Source organism: Tiliqua scincoides, chromosome 2 (assembly GCF_035046505.1).
Source record: "Tiliqua scincoides isolate rTilSci1 chromosome 2, rTilSci1.hap2, whole genome shotgun sequence".
NCBI classification, from domain to species: domain Eukaryota; kingdom Metazoa; phylum Chordata; class Lepidosauria; order Squamata; family Scincidae; genus Tiliqua; species Tiliqua scincoides.
Genome location: NC_089822.1, coordinates 166,297,096 through 166,323,361, shown reverse-complemented (window position 1 = coordinate 166,323,361; position 26,266 = coordinate 166,297,096). Strand labels below are relative to the sequence as shown.

The following is a 26,266-nucleotide window of genomic DNA, read 5'->3' as shown; positions in this document are numbered from 1 at the left end:
GTTGGGGCTGGCTGTGGCACAACCCGGGGCAAAGGGAATGGGGCTACTCAGATATGCGTGTGCGCGCGCGCACACACACTAAAGAGGTGTGGCCAGGCCACCCAGGAGGGGGGGTTAGGATCCAGCCTAAGTGCCAGATCCTGGCTCCACCCCCTCCCAGGCCTGGTCCACCCACAGGCCCACCTGCTGCCTGCCCTCTCCCTGCCCTGGAACGCTCCCAGACTGCCCTTCTCCACCCTCCCTAGACCCCTTCGCTGACTGAAGCAGGCCGGCACAAACATACCAGGAGCTGGCACTCCAGAGGTGGAATTCAGCCTCCAGAGGCTGGCGCACATTGGTGCGCGAGCCTGCCTCCTCCCACAGTGGCACAAAAGTGCCTAATGGCACTTTTGCAACACCTCTGGGCTGGCGCAAGGGACCTGCACTGGCCCAACTGGGCCTTTGGATTATGCCCTGAGTCCTCTTCAAATGTAACTTCCATTCCACCTTTCCATTGGGGTATTTATGATTATTATTATTATTATCATCATCATTATTATATACTGCTTTTCAACAGAGTAGTTCACAACATAGTTAACATAGTAAAATAAATAAATGGTTTTCTGTTCCAAAGGGCTCACAATCTTAAAAAAAAATATAGAAGAGACACCAGCAACAGTTACTGTAAAAGATGCTATGCTAGATGCAAGAAGAAATAGTAAAATAATGCATGATAAAATGGGCACAAAATATAGACCATAATATCACAATAGATCAATGGGAACAGATCTGGAAGCATAATAAGAAACTTACTAGAGTAGCAAATTTTATATTATTTTAGATATTATAGATAAAGAAAACGATGTATACCTAGTTATTATTATTTTAATTGTAGCGAGGATTTTATGTGTTAGATATTGGAAGTATTTTAAAATACCAATGAAAAATGAATGAATAGAGAAAATGATGAATGTGGCGGAGATGGACAGATTTTTGGAAATTTTTGATCAATAACAAAGGCCGATACAAATTGAGTAATGGAAAAAAACGCTTCTATGCTTGGCTGAAAATGAAGCTTTAGAAATATATGATAGGGCATTTAGATGATTGTATTATATATATTATATCTGATATGATATATGAATTATGGATGGAAAATGATATTGAGAAGTAAATTTAGAAGAGGAAATTGATTAAGATATGTAATGATTTATTAGTTTTAATGATATACAATGGTGATGTATGATTTCCTGCACCCTTTGTTTTTTGGTTTTTTTTTGGTGTAGTGATGGTTTTTGTGTTGTGTGCTATGTGTTGTGTGTTTTTGTTTGTAGTTGTTTTTGGAAAAGAAAAAAAAGATGCTATGCTGGGGTGAACAGGAACAATTGCTCTCCACCCCCCATCCCCGCTAAATATGAGGACGAGACAGTTTAAAAGATGCCTCTTTACCCAGTTAGCAGGGTACACAAGCAAACACAACTACTGTACTTGCTAGCTTAATTCGAGTAGGGAGTTAACTTTTGGGATAAAGCCTCATATTATCCATGTTATTGCTCATAAGTGAGGTTAGTGAAAATCCACAGGCCTGTTTTACCCTCATTTACAATTTACAGGAAAATGTTTGTGCAATCCAGTATCAGCTATTGAAGTTGAAATTTGTCCCAATAATCCACTACCTGATGTCCCAGAAATTTCCAAGATTTTCAACAGTTCTGAAAATTACCACCTACCAGCCCCTCCCTCATGGCTTTTTAATGATGACTCAAAGCATGACTGTTTAATCTGATGTTTGGGTGATTAGTTGATGTCTGCCCTCTATAATCATTCTGTGGCTTGGCTGCTTCTTTTTAGACCAAATTGTTACCCCCTATTGGCGCCCCCCCCCCCCCGTGTAATGATTTTATTTATTGTTATTGTACATTTTATAAGCCTCCTTGAGCATTTGCTTCCTCATGGGAAAGGCTGGATATACGTTTTTCAAACAAAACAAACTATATTGCTGTGCATTTAAAAAGCTGATAGGATCAGGTGCAATGGCTGTTGCTCCAGTATATCACTGGAAATGTTCAGAGTCTTGCACAAGTCAGATGGGAGAGTTGAGAGGCACAGGGGGGGCCAGATGTAGGAAAGTGACACTAAGCATAATTCTTTCCTGACAAGACCAGATATTTTGTCCCTGCCCTCCACTAATGCAATATTGTGACTCATGAAACATTAGTTCAAAAACAACAGGTAACAGGATCTATAACCTGACCAGCACGCTCATATCCACCAACCTAAAGTGAAGGGGGAGAGAAGGGGCAGCAAATGGGAAATTTATCAGAGGCCTACACAATGAGTGCTTGGCCATCAGAGCCCACAAAGTGTTGACCAGGAACAGGATGCTGACTTGTGCAAGTGTGGTACCACAGTCATTATTTCCTTTGCAAGCACTTGCAACTGATCAGTAAACACAGTAATGCTGCCACCCAAAAGGTGGTTACATCCCCAAATTAGTGCTGGTACTACCATAGGTGCACAGTTTCATGGCCATCTATTTTGTTTTAACCACTCCTTGGCTCCTCATTCCAAATGTATTTATATGATTAAGGGACAAATTCACAGACAAAGGACTGGGGATGTGGCACTTCCAGAACTGTTTCCTCACCCTCCATGGCCTCCTCAGGATTACAGACCATAAAGAAATTCCATTATCAGAACTGGGATGGTGGAAAGCAGAATTCTTCAACCTGGTGCAATATAGTCACATGTGCCAAAAGTTCAGATAACAAGACCATCACCTGATATATCACAGCAACAGGGTGACTGTAAGGGTGATTATTTCTACAGTGTTAGGCTCATTTGAGTTATGTGCTCCTTGTTTGGGAAGCTTGAGCCAGCCAGAGTCAAGGGTGACTCCATTTGTATACCAGTAGCTTCATGGCAAGACAAACGAGTTTACTGAAATGGTCTTCAAAATCATGCAGTGATCACCTTCCTCTCTCAATATCAGTCTCTACCCCCTTGACTCGACTTATTCATAAGTCATAATGGGCGGCTGTCATGACTTGTCCAGAGTTTTTTTAAGAGTAATTTTGACTCAAGCCTGATTCTTTTCTAAACACGTGTTGCGGCACAAGTCAGGTGTGGCTCTGCAGGAAAAAAATGAGGTGTTGGTGGGGATGTGTTGGAGTTCTCATTTAACCCTCCCCTGATGTTACTATCCCATTAGCAGTCAGCAATGTGTGAAGTCTTTCAACCAACCAACATGGTGGTCATTTCATTTATGCAAACAAAAGCTGTGCTGTGTTATTCGAGTGAGTGGAGAAGTGCAGAAAAACAATTGGTTCCTTATGAACCCACATTGCTAGGAAATGCCACCCACCTCCTTAGCCCCCACCATGGGCTATCCAGGCATCTTTTCCTATCGCAATAACCTCTTCAATTGGGCTCCTCCTCCCCTCCCTCTCCAGAGAAAAAAGTTCAGGCCATCCATTCAGTCAATCAATTGTCCATTCCTTCCAAGGTGGACAAGAGAGCCTGCCCCCCATGTCATGGCTGCCCTCGCCTTTTCCTGGTCTCCCCCTGCAGCCTCGTGCAACCTCCCTCCACCCCTCCAACCCCCACATCCTGGAGCCTACACTCCTACACTACACTACACTGGAGCCTACACAACCTACACTCCTCACACCAAGTCACTGCTCATGCTGGTTGGATACAGGTTTCAGGATAGCCCATGAGGTCTTTTGGGGCAATGCAGAAATGACAAAAAATATAGTAAGTAAGCATGCACACACACGAAGCCAAGTCACTCAAATCATGGGCCCAAAATGAAGAGTCTTGGTGGCTTGTGTTTATAGAAGTCATGACTTTTGGGGTAAGAACCCCAAGTCTCAAGTCAACACCTGAGTCAGTGACGCTTGTGATTCAAGCCCCCATGAGTCTCGGAAAATGAATGTTTTCACGACTCAAGTCGAGTCTGCAAGTCACAAGCGCCCACCCCTCAATGTCAACCCAAGTTTGTCTGGTTTTTTTAAACACTACAAAACCTCAAAACCTGTTTATCAGAGATAAAAAGTTGAATCTATGTACATCCCATGAGCAGTGATACTGCTTTCACAGTGCTTTAAGTTCACAAAAAAACCCTCAAAATTATCTTCTCCTGTCAAAGATTTTCAGATCAACTTTGAAAGGTGGGTATCTAAGAGATATCTTTATTTGCATAAATGGATAACACATGTTTTGTAATCCCCTCAATTAAGAATGAGATGGGATAGCATGTAGGCTTAGCCTCCAGAAAGAGTAAATTGGACCAGACAACTTTGATTTCAACTGAAGCAAGGACAGGGCTTTGATTTTAAAATTTACATTTAGAAACCATTCTCTGCAGAGTTAGAGAAGATCCAGTAAAATCTGTGAGAATTTCAAACTATGCCAGTGGTTTCTGCATGAGAGCTATTTATAAGATGATGGACATTACATTATCAAGTAATGTAGCTATTCATTATTTAATTTTTAACATAATGGCTGGTATTTTATGAAAGACTGAGGAATATTTGAAAAATTGAAGTGGAAATATTACACAGTGTAATCAACGTAATTGTGGATATGAATTATGGAAAACAGCATGGATTTGTGTGACTCTTACATTTTTCATTTTTTAAATTGAAAATTTTTAATTCTTACTTCAACATTGACAGCTGGATCATTGTGGCATGATGACAACAGCTCTCAGATTAAAAGGAATATATAAAATCCCGTTTTCTGTGGTGAAATAGAGTATTGCAAAACCAATAGATGGTTCATATATTGTTTGGGAAGTTGTCACCTTACTATCACAACTAAAAGCTACACCTTCAGTGGCAACATGAAACTGGCACAATAAAATCACAGAAGCGTACCAACTCTTATTATTAGACATTTATCATCAGATCTTGGAATTAGATGTGTGATCTTGCAGTGTAGATATTGTAGTACAGGTACTTAATTCCAGTGTACTTATGGACATTTCAACAGCAGTGCTTGGAAACAAATGTTGGATACTTTCCTTATGTACCTACACTTGTGTAGGATTAATGGCATGACACAACAGAGAAAATGTTTGCTATTCCTGTTTTTATTGTTATTTTGTTGTTTGGTCAATATCCAAGGCTGCGGTAGTGCCCTTGGATTTTACTAATTTTATGATAAATTATCACTTTGCTCAAAAACCTTGAACCTTACTGGTTCAAGCCTCATGATTTACATTTAAGACATCTCAAAGAGCAGCACATCAGTTGACCTAGTAAGAACTGACAGTATGGGGAGCCAACACTTGGTGAAGTAGCAGTGAACCTCGGGGGCTTCCAGGGGGACTGCTAAATAGATGTGTTTTTCATGTGCCTTAACAACTAAGGCACGCTTCAGTGCCAGGAAGACGGTACGAAGAGCTGAGAGCTTGAACGGGGGAGTCTTTTGAAACAGGCAATTTCAAGGATTTCTCTCCATTTGCTCTGTGCTGAATCACATTCTATCCTGGTCGCCATCTTGGAGAAGATCCGGAAAGCCGAGAACTCAACCTCCCACGGCCTAGATACAACAACATGACAGCGAAAAAAGCTTTAAAATGTGAGTAAACTAGACTCATTAAAAGGCTTTAACGAGAACTGCAATCCAGACATCCGAAGGAGGAAAAGATAATTTTAAGACTATTTACGTTGGCCGGTAGCCACCCAGAGGGGAACTTTATGTAACCCCTGCTGGAGTAAACACAAGATTATTTTGTTTAATGGTGTGCAAGGAAAAGAAATGACTAATTAGTATTCAAAGGCTGAAAAAAAACCTTTACTTTTGGTTTCCTAGCAAGAGGCTTGAAATCTGCCCTGCTGATTTAAAGGCATACTAACCTAATTTGACTGTGTTATTGAGCTGGATTATTGATACACCATTTCTGGAAGAAGGGATGCAAGATAAAGATTTGGATGACTCTTTAATGGTTTGACTGATTTGACATCGATATTGATTGGATGTGGAATATTGATTTATATTTTTTGGATACAAAAATTGGAAAGTAGCCCTACAAGAAGTGGCTGGATTTGATACTGATAAAAATGGCATTTAAAAATGTAAAGGATGTTAGTAAAAGCCAGACCTTATTAATGGATTTTTTGATGGACTTTAGAAGAGAAATGGAACAACAGGTCAGAAAATTATCTGAACAAATGAAGCAAATAAGCTCCTCTCTTGTAAGCACCCAGGAGGGCGAAATTAAAGAAGTGGAGTATTTTGAAATGAGACAGGAGACGGAAGAAGCAATTGTCACTATAACAATTGAGAATCTTAAGGAAGAAAAAAGAGGAAACGTTCAGGGAGCAAGCTGTCTCAAGAAGAGGAAGAATTTATGAATCAATAACAGAATGAACAACAGAATGAAGAAGAAGAAAGAAAAACAGAGAGGTGCCAAGAAATTTGAGAGATTCAAGAAGAAAAAGAAAAAGAAGAAGTGGAAGAAGCAGTGGGAGGAGTAAGAAGGAATACTGATAAGACAGAGAATAAAGCAAGCACTAAGAAAGTTAAAATGGCTGAATAATAAGTAGAATTTTTTTAACCATATTAAATCAAAATAGATGTAAATGAAAATTTGAAATATAAATATTGTGAAAATTAAGTGGTATTAAGATAAATAAGGGTTATTTTTCAAAAGAGAAGTTATATAAGATAATCTACAGATGGTATTTTATTCTAGAGGAAATGGTAGAAGTGTACCCTGGATTATTAAACATGATGGATCAGTAAAGAATTGAGGGAATTTTTTATTATGTGGGGTGGAATGGTGAAAAAGTAAAGAAATTTTGGAAAGTGATATATCATGTTATAAGAGATATTGAAGTTTGTATTACCATTTCAATTGGGGACATTCCTCTTAAGTGTGATATTAGAAACTAAGAATTAGATAAGAAAAACTTTATTTTAAATATTAGTTTAGTGGCAAGAAAACTGTATAAGTAAAAGTTTGAAGCCTTTTTATGATTGGATAGATAATTTTAGAGAAAATATTGATTGTTTAGTTAAACTATTAATTGGTAGATTAATAAATATAATAATTTTTTGTATTAATGAATAATTTAGTTTGTATCAATGTATGTTGTAATCGATGGCCAATACCCTTATGTGTAACCTGTGTAGTCCCAGCCCTAAGTTTATCCAATCTTCCTTACCTGTATCTGTAATAAATAAATAAAGTATTGCAAAAAAAAGAAAAGAAAAAAAGAACTGACAGTATGGATAGGGAACTGACAGAATCTGTTTCAATCTCTGTACATGGAGAACACTTTGCAGACCCCTCCTTACTATCATATGGCAGGCTGAGCTCCATACTTTTTTTGAAGGCACTATCAAGCCTACAGTATCCCCTTTATGAGCATTCAGTCTGCTGACCCCAGTGTAGGCCAATAGCTAGCAGGCCCTAAAAAACCTTTGCCTCAGAACTTGCTCCACAGCCTGAGCAGTTTTTCGTTGGTATGAGCTTACTTCCTAAATTCAAGCTCCTGATTCCCGCCTGACTGTGATAAGATACTTCCTTTTGGCTCTCTTCATTCTCTGATTATGCCTTAGGATAAACCCTTGCCTGTTCTGGACCTTGGGCCTGCTTCTGGCCAAATTGAATTGATAGCCAGCTCCCAACCCCTCCCAACAGCCCTGTACCCCGACTGCCAGGAACTAACTTTTGAGGCTTGAAAATGTGACTCACTGCCTCTGCTCAGGCCATCTTCAGTCCTCCCAACTTTTAGCACCATATTTTGCAAGGACTCAGGTACCCAATGTGTGACAAAGATTCAAGAAGAGCTTCTCCTCCATCTATTGTTGCAGGTTGCATTATTCCATGGTGATTCCAACAGGCTGTGGTGGATCAATGAGACAAGCTTGTGACTCTTGGGTCCTAAACATGATATCCTGCAGCCACAGGCATTGTCTACTAGAGTATTGTGACAGTTGTTAAATTCTGGATGTTTGCCCTTGCAGTTAATAAAATATTAATCATATCATTCTTTCATTAACCTATATTTTAGTGGGTTATGTCAGGGGTGCCCAAACCCCGGCACTGGGGCCACTTGCGGCCCTCGAAGCCTCTCAATGCGGCCCTCACAGAGCTCCCAGTCTCCAATGAGCCTTTGGCCCTCTGGAGATTTGTTGGAGCCCACACTGGCCGATGCAACTGCTCTCAATGTGAGGGCAACTGTTTGACCTCTCGGTGAGCTGTGGGGTGAGGGCTCCCTCCACTACTTGCTGTTTCACATCTGTGATGCAGTAGCGGCAGAAAAGGAAAGGCCAGCCTTACTTTGTGAAAGGCCTTTTATAGGCCTTGAGCTATTGCAAGACCTTTATTCATTCATATAAGTTCATCTTTAATATATTCATTTATGTAAACGTATGTAAATTTATTCAAATTTGAAATGTAAATTAATTCTTTTTTTCCCTGGCCCCAGACACAGTGTCGGAGAGACAATGTGGCCCTCCTGCCAAAAACTTTGGACACCCCTGGGTTATGTAAAAGCAAATTAGACTACGTTAAATCAACAAGTTAGTAGATAGGACTCCCTCTAATCATATTAGTGATTTCAAGTGATTTTAGGATTTATAAACTGAGGAAGTCTATGTCTTCTTTATTAAAACATCACCAAGGATAAACTATTATCCTATAGTCTAGCCTAGAATAGAAAGGCATTATCCCCCTAAATTGAATTAACTTGGAAAAGCTGCAAACCCTACTCTGCTTCACTATCTCTTGCAGCCAGAAACCATCAAAAAGATTTAACGTATATTTTTCTTGTGCCCATAGCCAGATCCGTTCCATCCTATCTCCTGTAACAGCAAAATATGGGAAGAGGCAACATCCAAAGGAAAGATCCTTTGATGACCTATTTATTAAGATGCTGCAGTGATTCCTTTATAGCTCTTTGGTTGAGGATGCAATTCTACACACTTTCTGGGAGTAAGTTGCACTGAACAGCTTAGGACCTTCTTCTGAGTAAGTAATGTTGGCAACCTTCAGTCTCGAAAGACTATGGTATCGCGCTCTGAAAGGTGGTTCTGGAACAGCGTCTAGTGTGGCTGAAAAGGCCGATTCGGGAGTGACAGTCCCTTCCACACCGGGAGCAAGTGCAGTCTGTCCCTGGTCTGTCTCCCTGGCTATGGGCCTTCCTTCTTTGCCTCTTTGCCTCAGTCTGTTGGCCAAGTGTCTCTTCAAACTGGGAAAGGCCATGCTGCACAGCCTGCCTCCAAGTGGGCCGCTCAGAGGCCAGGGTTTCCCACCTGTTGAGGTCCACTCCCAAGGCCTTCAGATCCCTCTTGCAGATGTCCTTGTATCACAGCTGTGGTCTACCTGTAGGGCGCTTTCCTTGCACGAGTTCTCCATAGAGGAGATCCTTTGGGTTCCGGCCATCATCCATTCTCACAACATGACCGAGCCAATGCAGGCGTCTCTGTTTCAGCAGTGCATACATGCTAGGGATTCCAGCTCATTCCAGGACTGTGTTGTTTGGAACTTTGTCCTGCCAGGTGATGCCGAGGATGCATCGGATGCATCTTCTGAGTAAACATATATAGTATTGTGCTGTGAAAATAATAGCAAACTGAATACATAACATGTAGTCTTTTATTATGAGCCAGAGTCCTGTCCACTATAGGCTTCCTTGCTACTCATGTAGCCATTTTCAAGCCCTGGAAAGTCCTAGAAAAGTCCACTCCAGAAATTGTAGTCATATTCTGGTTCAGATTACATGCATCCATTGGCTTTCCCAATCTGGCAATCAAATTCACCAACAAATGTTAGGCTACTTGAAGCTCAGTGTGTTGTTTTGTTTAGAATGACAAGCTAAGTTACACTTCCCAGAATTACAAAGACTGGTGCTTGAATCACAGGATATAGATTTCTTCTCTCCACATTGGAACAGGATTTACCAAAGACCTTCAAATGCCACTCTACTTACCTGGTGATGTGCCAGCATCTGCTCCTCCAACATTAATTTAGCCTACTACTCTACTTTCCTCCAAGGTTCTGTTTTGTTCCCTTCTCCTAATCCTGATGAATTGGGCTCTGGTCCATGGCAATTTAAACGTGCCATAAGACTCTTTGTAGCATTTACTGTAACTGACCAACAGTGCAATACTGAGCTTGCTTTCTCAAAAGTAAATTCTCCTTTATTCAAGGGGGCTTTCACCCAGCTGTGTTTAGGCTTGCAGCCTAACACAGATGTCCCTCTGGAATTTGTTTCTTTCTACAAACTTTTTTAACTTCATGATCTGCAGTTAGCATCATACCACTTAACATTATAATAGTACTACTGTGCTGTCACCTTCTTTAACAGGTAGTAAGTGGGTAGTAATAGTCATACCAGATTATATAGTTTGATTCTACTCGTCTTTCAGCCGTCTCAAAAATTTAGCACACAATCCTAACCAGGTATTCTCAGAAATAAGTCCTATTTTGTTCAGTGGGGCTTACTCTCAGGAAAATGTGGTTAGGATTGCGGACTGTAAGTGTTAATTTTCCACAGTGGCACAGTGATTAAGGTAATATCTAATTAGGTGATCAGTTGACCAACCTTGTCTGTTTAACACTTGCTCAGCAGAAAGAGGGTTAATCTCACACTAGCCATAAGGTTGCTAACTCTCGAAGGACCAGGACTTTGATGCAGCTACCCCTCTACAATTTTGGAAGTTTTTAAAATTAAACAAAAACATACATTTTCTTGCAAAAAAATGTTAAGCCATTTCTGCCCAACGTTGCATATATGCAATAAGGATCAAATGTGGGCTGGTCAGAAATGGGTTAATGTAGGAAAGAATCTCTAATTGTTACAGACCCAAAAAATACTTGCTGCAGTTACATTTCAATTTGAATGTTTAGGCATGGCCCAAACCCAAACCCTTGAAGCAGCCTCCAATTCCACTGTTGCCACCACTACAGCATATCCGCATCAAAACCACATGGAGAACAGTGGTTTAGGGCACAAGCCTGACCAGGTCTACTAAAAAGTAAGTCCTACTTTGTTCAATGGGGCTTACTCTCAGGAAAGTGTGGTTAGGATTGCAGCCATGGTCACATACCACTTTGCTCCCTTTTCATGTGGTCCCTTTAAATTAAACAGTACAGCTGGGAGTGCTCCCAGCACGTTCAATGCTTCCTGCTTGTTTTAGGAACCAAACAAGAAAGCACTGAGGTGAGCAGGGAGAAAATAGATCACCACTTTCTGCATGGTTGAGGGGTGTATGCAGTGTAATCAGCAAAATCTGCTTCCCTACCCACTCACCTTGGCACATCCTCTTAAATCAGTCTCTAAACCCTGGCCCAGGGGCCAGATGCGGCCCGCAGCAAGCCTCTTTCTGGCCCGTGGCCAACCTCTTGTCCCCTGAAAGCCTCTGGCCCACTCAACTGAACATGACCAGAACTGTGCTCTGATTGTGTCTGGAGGGTGTTCTGAGGGCCAGAGAGGTGGAATGAATGAGCCCATTCATTCATTTATTCACTCATCTAAGTTCCATCTCTAATTTATTTACATTTTATATTTAAATTTTTTTCCCCAGCCCTCCACACCACGCCAGATATTTGATGCGGCCCTCTGGCCAAAAAGTTTGGAGGCCCCTGCCTTAAATAAGTAAGAAAGTGCAGGAGCTTTGCTTACATGTCTAGTGAGCAGAAAGCAAATTAGGGCAGCTCCATCCATGGAAGACTGGAGGAACGTGGCAGCAGACTTGGGCTGAAAGACTAATAATCATATGGTACCAAGTGTGTTTGTTTGCCACAACTTAACTCTCAATGTGAGCCGTGTTGCTTGTGCCATGCATGGGCCGGCTGTGTGAACATTACAGTACGCCAGTTACAGGAGGCCAAATTTGATTAAAGGAAATTACAGAGCATTTCTGTTTTGCTAATAGGCAGATTGGAATGGAGATGACCTCCATTTATGAATAAGAAGCAGAAAAGTCACAATGACCAGATGTACTGCAATTTCTTTCCATTTTGTTGGCTGTTTTTAGGTTTGTCTGTTATACAGTACTTAATGTTCCAAGGTTATGCAGAATACCAAAATGCTATTATTCCAACCAACAATTGTGAAGAGTATTCTTTAAAAAAAAATAACCATTATTATGCAAGGTTAGCATTTGAGTGGTGGCTGTCAGTGTGGGATGATCATTCTAAAATAATGATCTTTCAAAGGGCACAGAGACAATACATAATGGCATTTCTGTCAAATGTTATAGCTCCTGCTATTCTTGGTACAAACCTTAGAAAATTAAGAGGAGACACACATAACTTTGAATTTAATATTGTTTTAATTGTCAGTTTCACTGTTGAGCATATATAGTATAGTAATTTCCACATTAATAATAGGGGGCAGAACATGAAACAACTTTCCATAATTATTTTAAATTGCCTCGATTTCAAGTTGAGACAGTTCCTTAACCTGCCCTTGGCACAGTTTGATCATGTGATTTCTTGCCTTTGAAACATTTGCCAACTCGGAAACAGCTTATTCCAGCCTCTGAAACAATCTGCTGAGGAAATGCAGGCAAGAGTGCATTGATTGAACTGCCCTATTCTCCAATACCAATTGTTCTGCCTGCCCCACCCCCAAGGCCCTTTTCTGTATTTACAAACACACTCTGCCTAGGTCACAGCCCAGACACTAAGAAGAATGATGTCATCTAGAAAGCACATGTCTTGCTGCAGCATTGAGGTCTGTTAATTCCTCCCAGGAGAGGGCTGTCGGAAGCACAGATTGAACTGGAAACAAGACAGGTGGCATCCAATAGTGAAGTACTTTCATTGGTATAATATTTAACTCGACAAGACTACATAATTTAGTTAATCAGAGATTATTGCTTGGCACGTTGCAAACTCCATAAGCAGCTTGGTGCCTGGAGCATTATGGGTAGCATGGTTTGTAAACCAACTGCAGACATTTGTGTTGAACATAATAACAGGCAAGGATTTTTTCAGACTACTGGACTGGAATTTGTCCAGTGTTTATAGTTGTGGAATGAACTGGCTTCTTTAAATACTTAACACAGAATACGGTTGGAGAAATAATAATCTGAAGTACATTTTATAAAATGCCTGTAATTTTTTTGAGTTAATCTCAGATTTTTCTATGTCTATAAATACATACAAAGTGAATGTATATATTCTACTTTCACCATTAAAAAAAATCCCATTTTTTATATGCATATGCATCCCATTGCATATAGACTTTGTTTATAAAGATTTCTATCTTAGAACATATTTGAGGCTACAACCCTTTCCACCCTTACCTGGGAGTAAGCCCCACTGTCTATAATGCAACTTCTCAGTAGACATGCATAGGATTGGGCTCCGGGACCCATAGTTTGCAGATCTTTATAATTTTCAACTCTTCCAGGATAGGAAGCTATATGAAATTGAAGCAGGCATCTTTCTCAGTGTGATCTTGTCAATATGAGTTTTCCATATATCAACAAATCATCCTACTGTAATTGGTATTGCTTTCCTCTTCCAAGCATACATTATTGTGAAAGATACACAACTTTTATTTTCTTTTAGCACAAAATATATTAGTAATGCATGCTTGCAAATAAACAAAAAAATCCTCAAACAATTAAAATACATGTAGAATGTAGGCAATTCACAAACCACTAAAACAGGTACCATTGCAAAATATGTGAGGCTACATTTCTATAGCAGCACAACCCTAGGCATGACTACTCAGAAATAAGCCCCATTGAGTTCAATGGAGTTTTCTCCCAGGTAAGAGCCTATAGGACTGCAGCTCTAGGAAACTGCAAATCAGACAATGAGTGTTTAGTCGGGCCTGTATTTTTGGCTGAGGAGGGCTGAACATGGCTGATGATAAGCCATGTTCAACTACCTATTGTAGTTCAGAAGACAGTTGGAGAAATTATTTGGTTTCTTTTGGAAATAGAAGACTGTGTGATGGAAGTGGACTGGATTGTGATGCTGTCTGGCTTTGGCAATGATAATCACAGTGAGCACATGTTGAAATCATAGAGTTCAGTTGTGGATGTTGGACCATTACACAGGCCAACACACATTTTGCTTCCTTAAACATTACACCAATTCCTGGGTATATTTGGGATGCTGATTCCAAAAATGGCATCCGTTTTGCCCTATCACATCTAGTTTTGGACACACACCATAGCCTCTTTAGTGAACGATTCAAGCAGCTTCCTAATGAGGCTTGAACCATTCACTACTGAGGCTGTACTGTATCTCCAAAACTAGACATGATAGGGCAAAACGGATGCCATTTTTGGAATCGGCACCCCAAATTCATATCAAACCACCATAAAGTTTGGGAAAAACTTTTCTGACCCTCAATTTTGTAGGCCTGTGTTATTAATGAGAACTTTTCCAGCTGATAAAAAGGTCCTCTTTTAACTACACTTGAGCTATTCAGCTCCAGCAGCGCTATGTCCATTCCAAATAGTAGGTGGTAGTCCTGCTGGAGAGATGACTCAATTTCCTCTTTTGTTCTTAAAGGGAATATATGTGCCCTTTGACTCTGGAGAAGTAGCATTGGGCAGGTGCCTGTGACGCTTGCACAACCACATTCCACTCACAGTCTCACAATCAAGGTGGAAGGAGGTGGAAATGCATTTTCCAGTAGCAAAAAAACCCAAACCTATACATGTTTACTGTGAGACCTCCCTGTGGGGGGACAGGAGGGCCTGCCCAGCCTTTCTAAGGGGGACCCCCTTGTGGAGGCCTCAGAACAGTTCACCAGAAGAAGGGGGGGTTGTGTCACCCAGTTCCCCCTCTTTCGGTTGGCAGCATTTGCCAGTCAGGAGCAGGGGCTGCTGTCAGCAGATCCTCCTACCTGCTCTTCTGACTCCCAACTGCCTTGTCATCCCTGGCCTCCAGGTTTATAGAGGGCAGACCCCTCCCCTTTGGCCCCTTCCCTTCCCTCACAAGGATGGTACAAAAAGGGCCTGTCTGTAGGACTGCCCTCCCTTGGGATGACCACAACTCCTCCCCTTCCTCTCTCTGTTTCCCTTCCACCTCCTCTCACCTGGAGCTGCCAGGGTTGTTCCTGAGAGGGCTGGGAAGGCTGCTGCCTCTGCTCTGGTCTCTGCCTTTGGGGGGTGGGCTGGCTGGCCCTGCCCACCTGGGTCCTGTAGCTCTGCAGATGACTCAGGGAGGTCCAGCTGTGGGCTCCTGATGTCACAGCCAGGTGCCCTGCCTGGCAAGGTAGGCCCCAGCTGGTTAGGCGAGGGAACGCTCCCCTTCCCCCCCAAGGCAGGGGAGGGGTGGTTACCCAGCAGCCGAATGGCCTGCGTCCTGTCTCCCCCCTCCCTCCTCCAAGGCAGGGGGCGAAGCAGGGGGTTCGGCATGCAGTGTTCCTCTGCTGTGCCTTGCCGCCCACAGGAGTGCCCAGGCAGCCTATGGGGAGGTGACCCCATGTTCCACCCTGATCCTCTGGCTCAGAAGTCTTCTCCCTGGGTAAGCTGGGGACTTATGGGAGGAGGGGAACCCTGACATTTACTCAGAAGTAAATCCCACTCTGTCCAATGGGGCTTTCTTCCAAGAAAGTGTAAGACTGCAGCCTAAATATTGTAGGAGTAATGTGTGATATTCTAGTAACAACTGCAATCTAGAGAAAAAAACTTGATTCCATGCAACTAAATAACAGTTGTGCTGTGATTGTGCAGCAACAATAATTAAAAAATACTGCTTTGGGGGGCCTGCACATCTGTTTGGAACATTAGTATCATCCTAGAATACTCCCAGTATGTCTCTAGGCTGAACAAGAGTACTTCATGAACTCCAGTTTACAAAAAGCATGTAACTTTTCAGGCAATTCTGTGAAGCAATATATTCTGCATAGATATTATTATGGGCTCTTTTAGTAAATGCACCTCTCTGGGGTTCTGAGTTGCATTGCACAGCATATAATGTAATGCTATGATAAAGAGTTACTGTATCATAGAAGAGATATCATTTTAGTCCAGTTTCTAGTATGCTTCTCCTGGTCACATCCTGGCTATTTTGCTGTGGAGTTCAAACATCAGCAAACAAACATATCAGATCAAGAATTGCTCCTTGAAGTTTGAAGAATTCCACTTTGCCCTCTGGTCATACCTATGTTTCTTAGATAAAGGTAGTTGTTGGTTTCAGTTCTTAAACAATTGTATTAAAAAGAACAAAACCCAAATTCAATATAAAGGTACAGCTAAATAATTCAGATACTACTGATTGGAATCACAGCCAAAGGCTATATAGTTTGCTTCTGGAAACATATTAATGCTGTAACTGAACCTTCAATTTCTGGGCAAAGTGGTTGAGCAGGTGATGGCATCTCAGCTCCAGAGGGTTCTGGATGAAGCAGATTATCTGGATCCCCTTAAGTCTGGGTTCACATCAGGCTTCGGGACAGAGACAGTCTTGGTCACCTTGATGGATGACCTATGCTGAGGGTTGGATGTAGAGAGTGCATCCTTGCTGCTCCTTTTGGACCTTTCAGCAGCTTTTAACACCATCAACCATGGGGTCCTTCTGGTATGTTTGGCCAAGTTGGCCCTTTGGGTGTGGGGGGCACAGGGTTCTATACTGTCCCCCATGTTATTTAATATCTATATGAAACTACTGGAAGAGGTCATGCAAGGATTGGAGTTGGGTGCCATCAGTATGCTGATGACACTCAGTTCTGTCTTTTCCATCAGATACTGGGGTAAGCTGTCATGGTCCTGGAGTGCTGCCTGGAAGCAGCTGGGATCTGAATGAGAGTTAACAAGCTGAAGTTAAATCCAGATAAGACAGAGGTCCTCCTGGTTCAGAAATCCACAATGTGGGGTGCTGGACTATCATCCTGCTCTGAATGGGATTGCACTCCCCATGAAAAAGCAGGTTTGCAGTTTGGGGGTTATCCTGGACTCACAGCTGCTCCTGGATGCCTAGGTATCGGCTGTGGCCAGGAGTTCCACAACTTTGGCTAGTGCATCAGCTTCAGCTGTACCTGCCTCAGTTGGATCTGGCCACAATGGTCCATGCCATGATGACATTAAGATTAGATTATTGTAGTGGTTCTCAAACTCTCTGGGAGCGGGATTGCTCCACATCCACTTTCCCTGCTGCGGGGAGCCCTGCCAGCAGTCGCGCCCAAGTCCCTGCAGACCCCTGAGTGGCGCAATCTTGGGGATCACGCTGCTGTCTTCCGCCGGCCTCTAGGCTGCCCCCGCCCCTTAAGGGGGCAGAGCCCAGGGCCCACAGGCTGGGGCGTTTGAATAGCAGTTTGAATAGCACTGGATTATTGTAATATGCTCTATGTGGGATTGCCCTTGAAGATGGTGTGGAAGTTGCAGCTAGTGCAGAATGTGGTGGCTTGTGTGGCTTCTGGAGGTCAGCGATTTGACTTTGTTGGACAGTTTCTTCAGCAGCTGCACTTGCTGCTGGTTCATTTCCAAGCCCAATTTAATGTGCTGGTTTGGACCTTTAAAGCCCTTTGTGGCTTGCGACCAGCATATTTGAGAGAGTGCCTTCTTCCGAACAGTCTGGTTCATGCTTTTTGGTCATCTGAGAGGGCCCTTTTGGTTGTGCTGCCATTAAGAGAGATCAGGAGATGGTGGCCAGAAATAGGACCTTTTCAGTGGTGGCACATGCACTGTGGAATTCCCTACCCTTTGAGCTGAGAACAGCTCCTTCATGGTGAACTTTCTGGCAAGGCCTGAAGACATTTTTGTTTTGGAAAGCTGATGCTTTGTAAGAAGGTATGATGGCTGTTTTTTTGAAATTTATTTAATGTTTTAATTGTTGGTTTTATTGCTACTGCTTGGCTTTTATTTTTGATTTTACAGCTTAATTTGTATTGTATAGTTTTTGTATTTATCTATTATGTATTTTAATTGCTACTAGCTGTCTTGGTGCCCTTTGGGAGAAAGGCAGGGCACAAATTGAACAGACAAACAATACTTACCAGGCGTATGTATTGCTCCTTGAAGTTGCATACCAGGCGTATGTCCCATTCATCTTACTTCTGAGTAGTTTTTTAAGTGGGTGCTAATATCCAGTGTTTAATCCAGTGTTTAAGATCAGATGTTTGTCAATTTATATCTCTAACACAATTGCACAACTCACAGTTGTTTCATGTTGCATCTAGGTACAAATGCTACTATCAAGAAACAATTACTTGCTCTGCTCTAAGCTACAAAGGCATTTCAGCATCGGAAAGGCAGGATATAAGTTTCTCTAATATTAAAGTTGCATATATTGGCTCCTGAGTTACAGACATCCAAGTTACAGTTGGCTGTGTTGGCACTTGCATGGGTGCAGTATGTCCTTTCTGATGCTTTTAACAAGTGTGATGGAGGTGGGCCAGCAAAAGCTGGCTATTTCAAACTACATATGTTCCATACAGACCACCGGAACGGAACTAGTATATACATATGGGATTTTGTATACTGTATTAGTAATACAGTAATGAGTATTTTGTTTGAATTTTACAAAAGCGTTTTTCAAACTGTGGGTTGCAACCCACTTGATGGGTCACAACCTGAATGTCAGTGGGTTGCAAAACTGCAACTGACAAACAAGTTGATAGCAGACTAGAAAATACATTGAGCCCTATGGAAAGTGAAACTGAGCCACACTGCTTTGGCCCCAAATTGTTTATGGCTTTAAATGCTATAACCAGCAGCCTGAATGGTGTCTGGAAACAAACCTACAACCAATGCAGCCAGAATAACAGAGGTATATACTGGAAATAGCAAGAGCTGGACCAGTTGGATAATTTTGAATTTTGATAATTTTGAATAGGCTACATGTGTAAATAGTTGGAACATTGAGTCCATCAAGTTTGATTTTTCTAGGCATTCTGCTACTGGAAAAAGCCCAGGAGATATTTGAGGGAGCAAGACAAAGGGGTTTGGGAATCTACATTTCAGTCAGGAATCCCCAAGGATTACTAGACAGAACAAAAGAACCTGAGTTGTATTGAGCGGCTTAAAGTAACTGGACTCAAGAGAATAGGGAATTGGTTAGAGATTTGGGGTATGCCCTGGAATTCTTGGCTGCCATGGCATTCCTAAACAGTACTACAATGATAGCATGAGGGACTTCCTGATCAGGCATCAATATGTACCCCATGTAGCTGAGAATCCATTGAATCCTACATAATGAGACACCAAAGGGACAAATAGAAGCCACTAAGGCAGCCACAAAATTAAAGCAAGCCACAGAAGCTGCATATAGCAGCATAATTTCAAAGGCACATCCATGAGACTGAAATAGAAGTTACTGCACGACATGAGCCTCAAAAATCCAAAAGATGATTGAAGGTACGAAAGCAATGAATTCAAAACAGCAAAAGAACTTGCAGTCTCCAAAAGACAGAAAGAATGAGACAAAAACACTGGGATAAAGCACACCACTAAAGAAGGCCCAGTTGGAAAGACTTAGGGCACAATCCTAACGCCTTATGCCAGCGTTTTCCAGCACTGGCATAGCGGTGCCAATGGGACATGTGCTGCATCCTGCAGTTGGGTGTCACTCACTGAGGCCTCTTCAAAGTAAGGGAATGTTTGTTCCCTTACCTCAGAGCTGCACTGCCCTTATGCCAGTGCTGGAAAGCACTGACAGAAGGGATTAGGATTGTGCCCTTAGAAGGGCAATAGTGCTGGAAATGTGGCAGTACAGGTTATTTTAAATGTGAATGCCAATAGCATAAGAAACTGCTTAGGATGAAAGACTGGGCCAAGCTCCTACCAGTAGACTCCACCCAAGATACCAAATGGTATCCAAATGATATACCAATGGTATACCAAATGATGCCAATTTGCCAAAGGTGGCAAATGAAATTGGACTGAAATACTACGTTGCTGGTGCAATGGTGAATTTCCATATAACATTTTGGTTGATTCTGGAGCTAAAAATTCTACTGAACATTTGCAGTTTTGGAAAAGGACCACTAAAGGAGACCACTGGAAGTTTAAATGTTTTCCAAGAGTAGTTTAAGTCGCAATCCAGACTAAACTCATAGTCACAGGAGTATGGTAAGTCCATCTTTACCTTGGACATTCTTCTATCTTGAGAGTTTTTTGTTTTTGTCACAGAAGCAGCCCTTGTGGCAACTGATTTCCTTAAATGTTATGATACTACTGAATTTTGAGAGGGGCCTCTGCATTGTGAAGGATAGCATATTTGCTATTATACCTGTTGGTGTAGCAGAGATAAATGAGACAGTGGAAAAAAACAGTGATGTTACCCTGAGAAGTGAGATTGTTAAACTTGGAAGGGTGAGGAAACCTCACAGAAGGAGGAGAAGGCATGTTGGAACCCACACCGTAAGGCTGTCATGACTTTCTTTGTGCCCACCATAGCCAGGAGCCACAAAAGCTGAGTCCTTGTGCGAATGGCCAACGTGATAACCTAATCCCATGCTGTGTACCATGCCATGAGCCTGAGAAAATTACATCCAGATGTGGTGTATGCATATTTGCCCCCTGAGATGTTATCAATGCAACTAGAACAGCAACAGCAAGATGGTACTAATGGGAGAATAATCCATGATCAGGTTTATAGAAAAGCTGGAGCTGAGGAAAAGAAATCTGTCCTTAAAACAAGTACAAGCATTTAGAAGTTGTTAGACAGTGGTTCTCAAACATTTAGCACTGGGACCCACTTTTTAGCATAGCAATCTGTCAGAACCTACTGGAAGTGATGTCATTAACCTGGAAGTGATGTCATGTCTGGAAGTCACATCATCTGTTTAGGCTTCAGACCTAAGCCACGATCAACCAAAGGTCACATTACATAGCACACTTGTGCTGTTATTTTGCATAGCTTGGAATTCAAACATTCCAGTTCAAAGCAGACTACAGACTTTGATCCTTCTCCAACTATAAGCCCTCTCCCTTTCCAACATCCCATCCTCCCACGGATTCAGGGCAAAACACCATGCCTTTTTCCAACTGGGAGCCCGCCCTATCCAGCAGCTCAGGATATTCAGTACCCTGTATTTTCAGATCTTTGTTTTCAATAGTGGTTGAAATTGGCTCCCGACCCACCTAGGGGTCCCAACTCACAGTTTGAGAAACGCTGTGCTAGACGATTCTAGTGATATCCTATCCGTAGGAGACGATGATTTAGGATGCATGGGGTGAACAAAATGTCAGATCAAAAGATGTGAGACCTGTAAAACTGGGTCTCCAAAGAATACCAAATCACTATCAAGCATATCAAGTAAGAGAGCTGTTCTGGATTAAGAACAGCAAGAAATGGAAAGGCCTGAGTGCCAAGTTGCAACAAAGTGCAAAGGTCCATACAGAGTGACTAGCAGAGTGTTAAGAGGTGCTGTCTCACTTAGCACCTATTTTGGGTGGGAATAGTTTTGTCCTGCTATAATGAGCTTAAACCATTCTGGGATCCTGATTCAACCAGAGAGATCAACATGTATGCACAAAAACTACAAGTGGCCCAGAGAAATTCTTTTCACAAAATAGACAATTTCCCAGAGCTGCAAAGAAGTTAGGAGGCACCCACATTTCCAGCCCAAGAGCAGGCTTTGCAGATGACAGTGATTTGGAAGAGGACACAATATTTTGCAAAGCCAGTCAACCAAGGCTAATTTGTTCCAGTGATGGAGGATTCTGGTGCATGTAGTTTGGGAAATTCTGTGCAGAAAAGTAACCACCTGGATCAGGACTCTGCAACCCTTGATTCAAATTGATTCAAACCCTTGAGCTGCAAAGGGAATGCAAAGCTCCCTGCTAACTGGCTGATTTCGCTTAATTTGGATTGTGAGGACACATATAATGGGACTACACTTCCCAACAGCCCCTGCTTTGACAGGTGACTGGCTGTGTTCATTTTTTGGATTGGTGGAAGTGACGCTTCTAGCATGCCTCAAGCATACTTTTAGTGTGGTTCATTTAAAAAATGACAAAATGGCATCCAGTCATACAAGAGTAATTGAAATCAAATGCATGGAGACCACTGTTGTTAATGTATGCAGACTGCCATGTTCCTGCCAGTAGAAATAAATGCAAGGAGGCAGCCATCTTTTCTAGCTGCAAGCTCGCAAATTCAAATTCACGTTCTAATATGGTGAACACACTAGAATGTGAAAAAAGAACATGACCTGAACGTGTTGAAAGGTGAAAAAAGAACAGGTCTCTAGCACTAGAAGCTGAAAAATGAACGCAGCCTCTGATGGAGAAAGGCCCTGAAGGAGGCAAGAGAGGTTCTCAAAAGGAGGGAGTCTGAAGGACAGAGGGAAAGGCAAAGTGTTACAGCTTAACATAATAGTTCTCAAACTTTCCTGTCCTGTGACCCACAGTCTTCATGTTACTGTCAATATGTCCAGATTGCTAAACTGTTTTTAAATGTGAAAAGCCCACTTCTGGAGTGTGTTCTCACTGATGAAAGCTTGACAACCCAGAAGTGTTACTGGTTCCAGGTAGTGTTCTGTGACCCACCAGAAATCAGGTTGTGATCCACAATTTGAGAAATGCTGGCCTAGCAGCCTTGTGCAGGTCTAAAGAGACTGGAAAGTTGAGATATTTTTAATAAATAAATAAATAGCATGTCTGTGGAAGGCTGGTGAAAGCCCAGTGAGGATCCTTGAGAAGAGAAGGAATAAAGGTGTGCGGTACTCTGCATAAGGTATTCTGGATCTGCAGTTGCACAACCTAAACTGGGGAAGCCCTAGCAAACGGGCTTGGTATACTACTACACCTGTGAAACCTATGGCTGAATTGGCAGCCAAAAGGCCAGGTTGAAGACTTGGTTTATCACACCTGTTTGGATCCTGTTCTTGTGTGCCACTCACAGAAGACTGTAAGCTTCCTGGTAAGACTGCAAACCCTCTGTTATTATTAGCCAGGTGTTAGTGTGGTTTCTGGAGCCCACCAGTGTAGGCACAGAGACTGCTAATCCTGACCAGAGCTTGTGTCGGGGCTTGTCTCCAGTCCTAACTGCACAGGACGCTACTACTTCACGCTCACCTCATGCTGTTGTCTTTGACACTTAATTAGTGTCTTTGACACTTAATTAGTTAATTAGGTTAATTAGTTAATTAGGTTAATTCAGAGGGATCACAACAGTGCACTTTACTCTGGTGTGTGATACATGCCTATATAGTTGATTACTAAGCAGTGCTGCAACTGCCCTATTACTAGATACTGATAGGAAACTGCCTCTAATGAAATAGGGAGAATTATGCCCTGTCCTTTTTATCATGTATGCAGTGGGCATGGTGAGTGGATTTTCCCCAAGCTGCAAACCTATCCTCACTTTCCTGGGAGGAGGCCTCATTGACTCTAATGGGACTTTCTGAGTAGACATGCCCAGGAGGGGGCTCTCAGGCTACAATCCTATCCACACTTTCCTGTGAGTAAGCCCCATTGTAGTAAGACTACAATGGGACTTACTTCCGAGTAGACAAGCCTAGATTGGGCTCCCAGTCACTTGTATGTATGCGTTTGGCAGCAGGCAGCACGTTGCCCTGCACTCCTGGGAGGTGTTTTCGACTTTGGAGGCCAGTTCCCAGAGTGCTGGGTGGATGTGCTGTCAGGAACAGACTCCCCCCACCTCTCCCTCGGAGTCCACTCCGGGTTTTCCTGCCGCCAGGCTGCCTGCCTGCCTCTTGTGCGGCACAGTCTACCTTGCTGCCCTGCGCTTGCCCCGGCGAAGCGCGTGATTGGGGGAAGCGGCATAGCTCCATGGGCGTGCAGCGCGGCCATTGGCGGGCTCGCCCATCCGTCGAGCCGACGGGAGGGGCCGCGCGAGGGTGGGTTGCGCGGCGGCGCTCGGGCGCTGTGTCTGTCGGTGTCTGGGGCCGGGCCGGTGGGCGGTGTGGGGCGCGCGCGTGTGCGGGCGGGGGGGGGGCCTCTCGGTCCCGCGCGCTGTCTCGGCCAAGATGGCGGCGGGGACGGCAGCGGCGGCGGCCGTGGCCCGGCTGGAGGGCCGCGAGTTTGAATACCTCATGAAGAAGCGCTCGGTGACCATCGGCCGGAACTCCTCGCAGGGCTCGGTGGACGTGAGCATGGGCCACTCCAGCTTCATCTCCCGGCGGCACCTGGAGATCTTCACCGCCCCGCCCGCCCAGGCCCCGGCCGCCGCCAACAGCGGCAGCACCGGCCCCGCCTCGGCCGTCCCCGGCGACGGCACCGGGCTCCAGCCGGCCGCAGACCCCGCCGCCGCTACCTCGTCCGGCGGCGGCGGCGACTTCTACTTGCGCTGCCTGGGCAAGAACGGCGTCTTCGTGGACGGCGTGTTCCAGCGCCGGGGGGCGCCGCCGCTGCAGCTGCCCCGAGTGTGAGTGTCGGGCGGGCGGAGGGAGGGAGGGAGGGGCGCGGAGGCACGCGCTCCGCCACCGGCCTTCCGGGGGTCGCTCCCGACGTGCCTGTCACCCGGGCTCGTGAGAGGAGGCGCGGGCCTCCCCAGGGTCTCCGAGGCGGCGGGAGGAGGAGGACGCCGTAGCCAGGCAAGGAGCCTTGAAGGGTGTCTGCCTGCAGCCAGTGGGAGCTCCCGAGCGCGGCTCCTCGGCCTGGCCGGCCTAGGCACCCCCCCCCCGCTGCCTTGGAGCCCGAGCAGGCGTTGCACCCCAAGCAGCGTCTGTCTGGAAGGCGCTCCTGCGGCTTCGCTGCTGGCCCGCACATCCAGGGCACGGTCGCCCTTGTCACTCGGGGAGCGGGCGAGGGCCCTTCCCTCGCAGGCTGCACGCGCCCGGCACGCCTCGTGCATCGAATTCTGATTCCCTGGCGCTGCAGGAAGCGTGTGTGCTCCAGGGAGAAGCGAGGCGCTGTGGCCCTCCGCTCTGAACGGGGGCTGGAGCGCCTCGTGGCTGCGATGTCAGTGTGCTTCTGGTTTCCGAAGCGTGGAGTGCCTCCCGGTGTGCTGCTTGCACAGCGTGCTGTCGCTGAAGATCTCTCGCCTGCCGTCAGTCCTAAACTCCAGCCGTTCTGGATTTGAATGATAAACTGAATGCGATTCCCCCAGCGCCGTACAGCTGGAATTTTTTGGGAGGTTTGTCTGAAGCCGGCACACTCCGGGCACTTTCATGCCTGTTGTGCTTGTGGAGTGTTGTCTGTTTACAGTGCTGTATTGTCAGGCTGGTGGAATGACTTGTTTGACCTCTAGCTACTGTGTTACTTCCATTCATCCTTTTGGCAGCGACACAGTTAAAGAAAAGCAATTTTCTGCCTTGTCTTGCTGACCTTTTTTGAACCTGAAAATATAGCAGGGAAGCACAAATTCCATTTTTTTAAAAAACGGGTTCCTGTTTTTCTTATATTGTAATGCATAAAATGTCAAAATCAAGGTTATTTGGGAAATAGAACCCTTCATTTAAGATTTGAAAGTATATTTTTTATGTACTGTGCACAATGATTTTTCATAATCGTCATTTTTCAGGAAAGTTCTTCCAGGAGTCTAATTGACTTTCCTCCCAACTTTTGTCTGTCCCATTATGGTAATTCCAAGGAAAGATATCACTTAATTTTGCTGCCTTATGAATGAGAAAGTTTTACACCAAACAAACTAGCCTTCTGGGAATACAAGAGAACTAGATTTGGTTGAAACAGACCAATTACAGCATTATTATTCCATCAACGTAAATAACAGTGTAAGATTGCTGTACCAAAGGAACTTAGTTTAAAGTGTGCAGATCTGAAAAATTTGGCTTGAAAAATTTGCTTTCAAACTATTGCAAAAAGAGGCTTGTAACTGTTATGGCTGCTTATAAGGTGGCATGTGTAATTCTTTCCTTTGGAATTTATGCTTTCTTGTTTGGATGCTTAACTAGTCAAATGATCCCAAACATGATTACTTGGAAGCAAGTCGAGCTGATTTTAATGGATCCTGCAAGTAAATGGGCTTAGAATTACAACCCAAATCTGCCACTGTTAAGCTGGTATGTACCTACAGAAGTTGATTGTGAATACCTCAGCCTGTGTGGAATCTACCACAGTATTTGCTGCTGTTCTTTTTTTAAAAGACATTTTCTTAAGTTTATTTGTGTTCTTGTTGAGTTGAAGATGACTAGCAAAATCAATTTTATAAATGCTGAGTATTCTCCCAAGAATACTGTAAATAAGGAGGGATCTTGATCATGTTTGTTTAATTTCAGAAGGAGTGCTTAGGTAAGCTTGAGATCTGCTTACCTAGGAAACTGGGGTGAAATTCCACCCTCCTGAAGTCAGCCAGGAGCTTTGCCAGTTTCGTCAGTGGTGTTTACATAGACTGGGGGGAGGGGAAAGGGTCCTGTTTAACTGTAAGCAGTTTACCCAGCTTTCATTTGAGCACAGTAATAATTTTAATCTGGAGGGAAGATATCAC

The 26,266-nt window shown here is 43.6% G+C and overlaps 1 protein-coding gene across 5 annotated transcripts in view; it reads left to right on the top strand.

The window, feature by feature from the left end:
* Nucleotides 1–23,833: 23,833 nt before the first annotated feature.
* FOXK2 (forkhead box K2) overlaps nt 23,834–26,266 on the top strand; it is a 77,146-nt gene continuing 74,713 nt past the window's right edge. For all 5 annotated transcript variants that reach the window (XM_066613449.1, XM_066613448.1, XM_066613446.1 and 2 more), the window contains exon 1: nt 23,834–24,244. In XM_066613449.1, the coding sequence (XP_066469546.1) occupies nt 23,847–24,244 (398 nt within the window). In that variant the 5' untranslated portion in view covers nt 23,834–23,846. The remainder of the gene's footprint in view (nt 24,245–26,266) is intronic.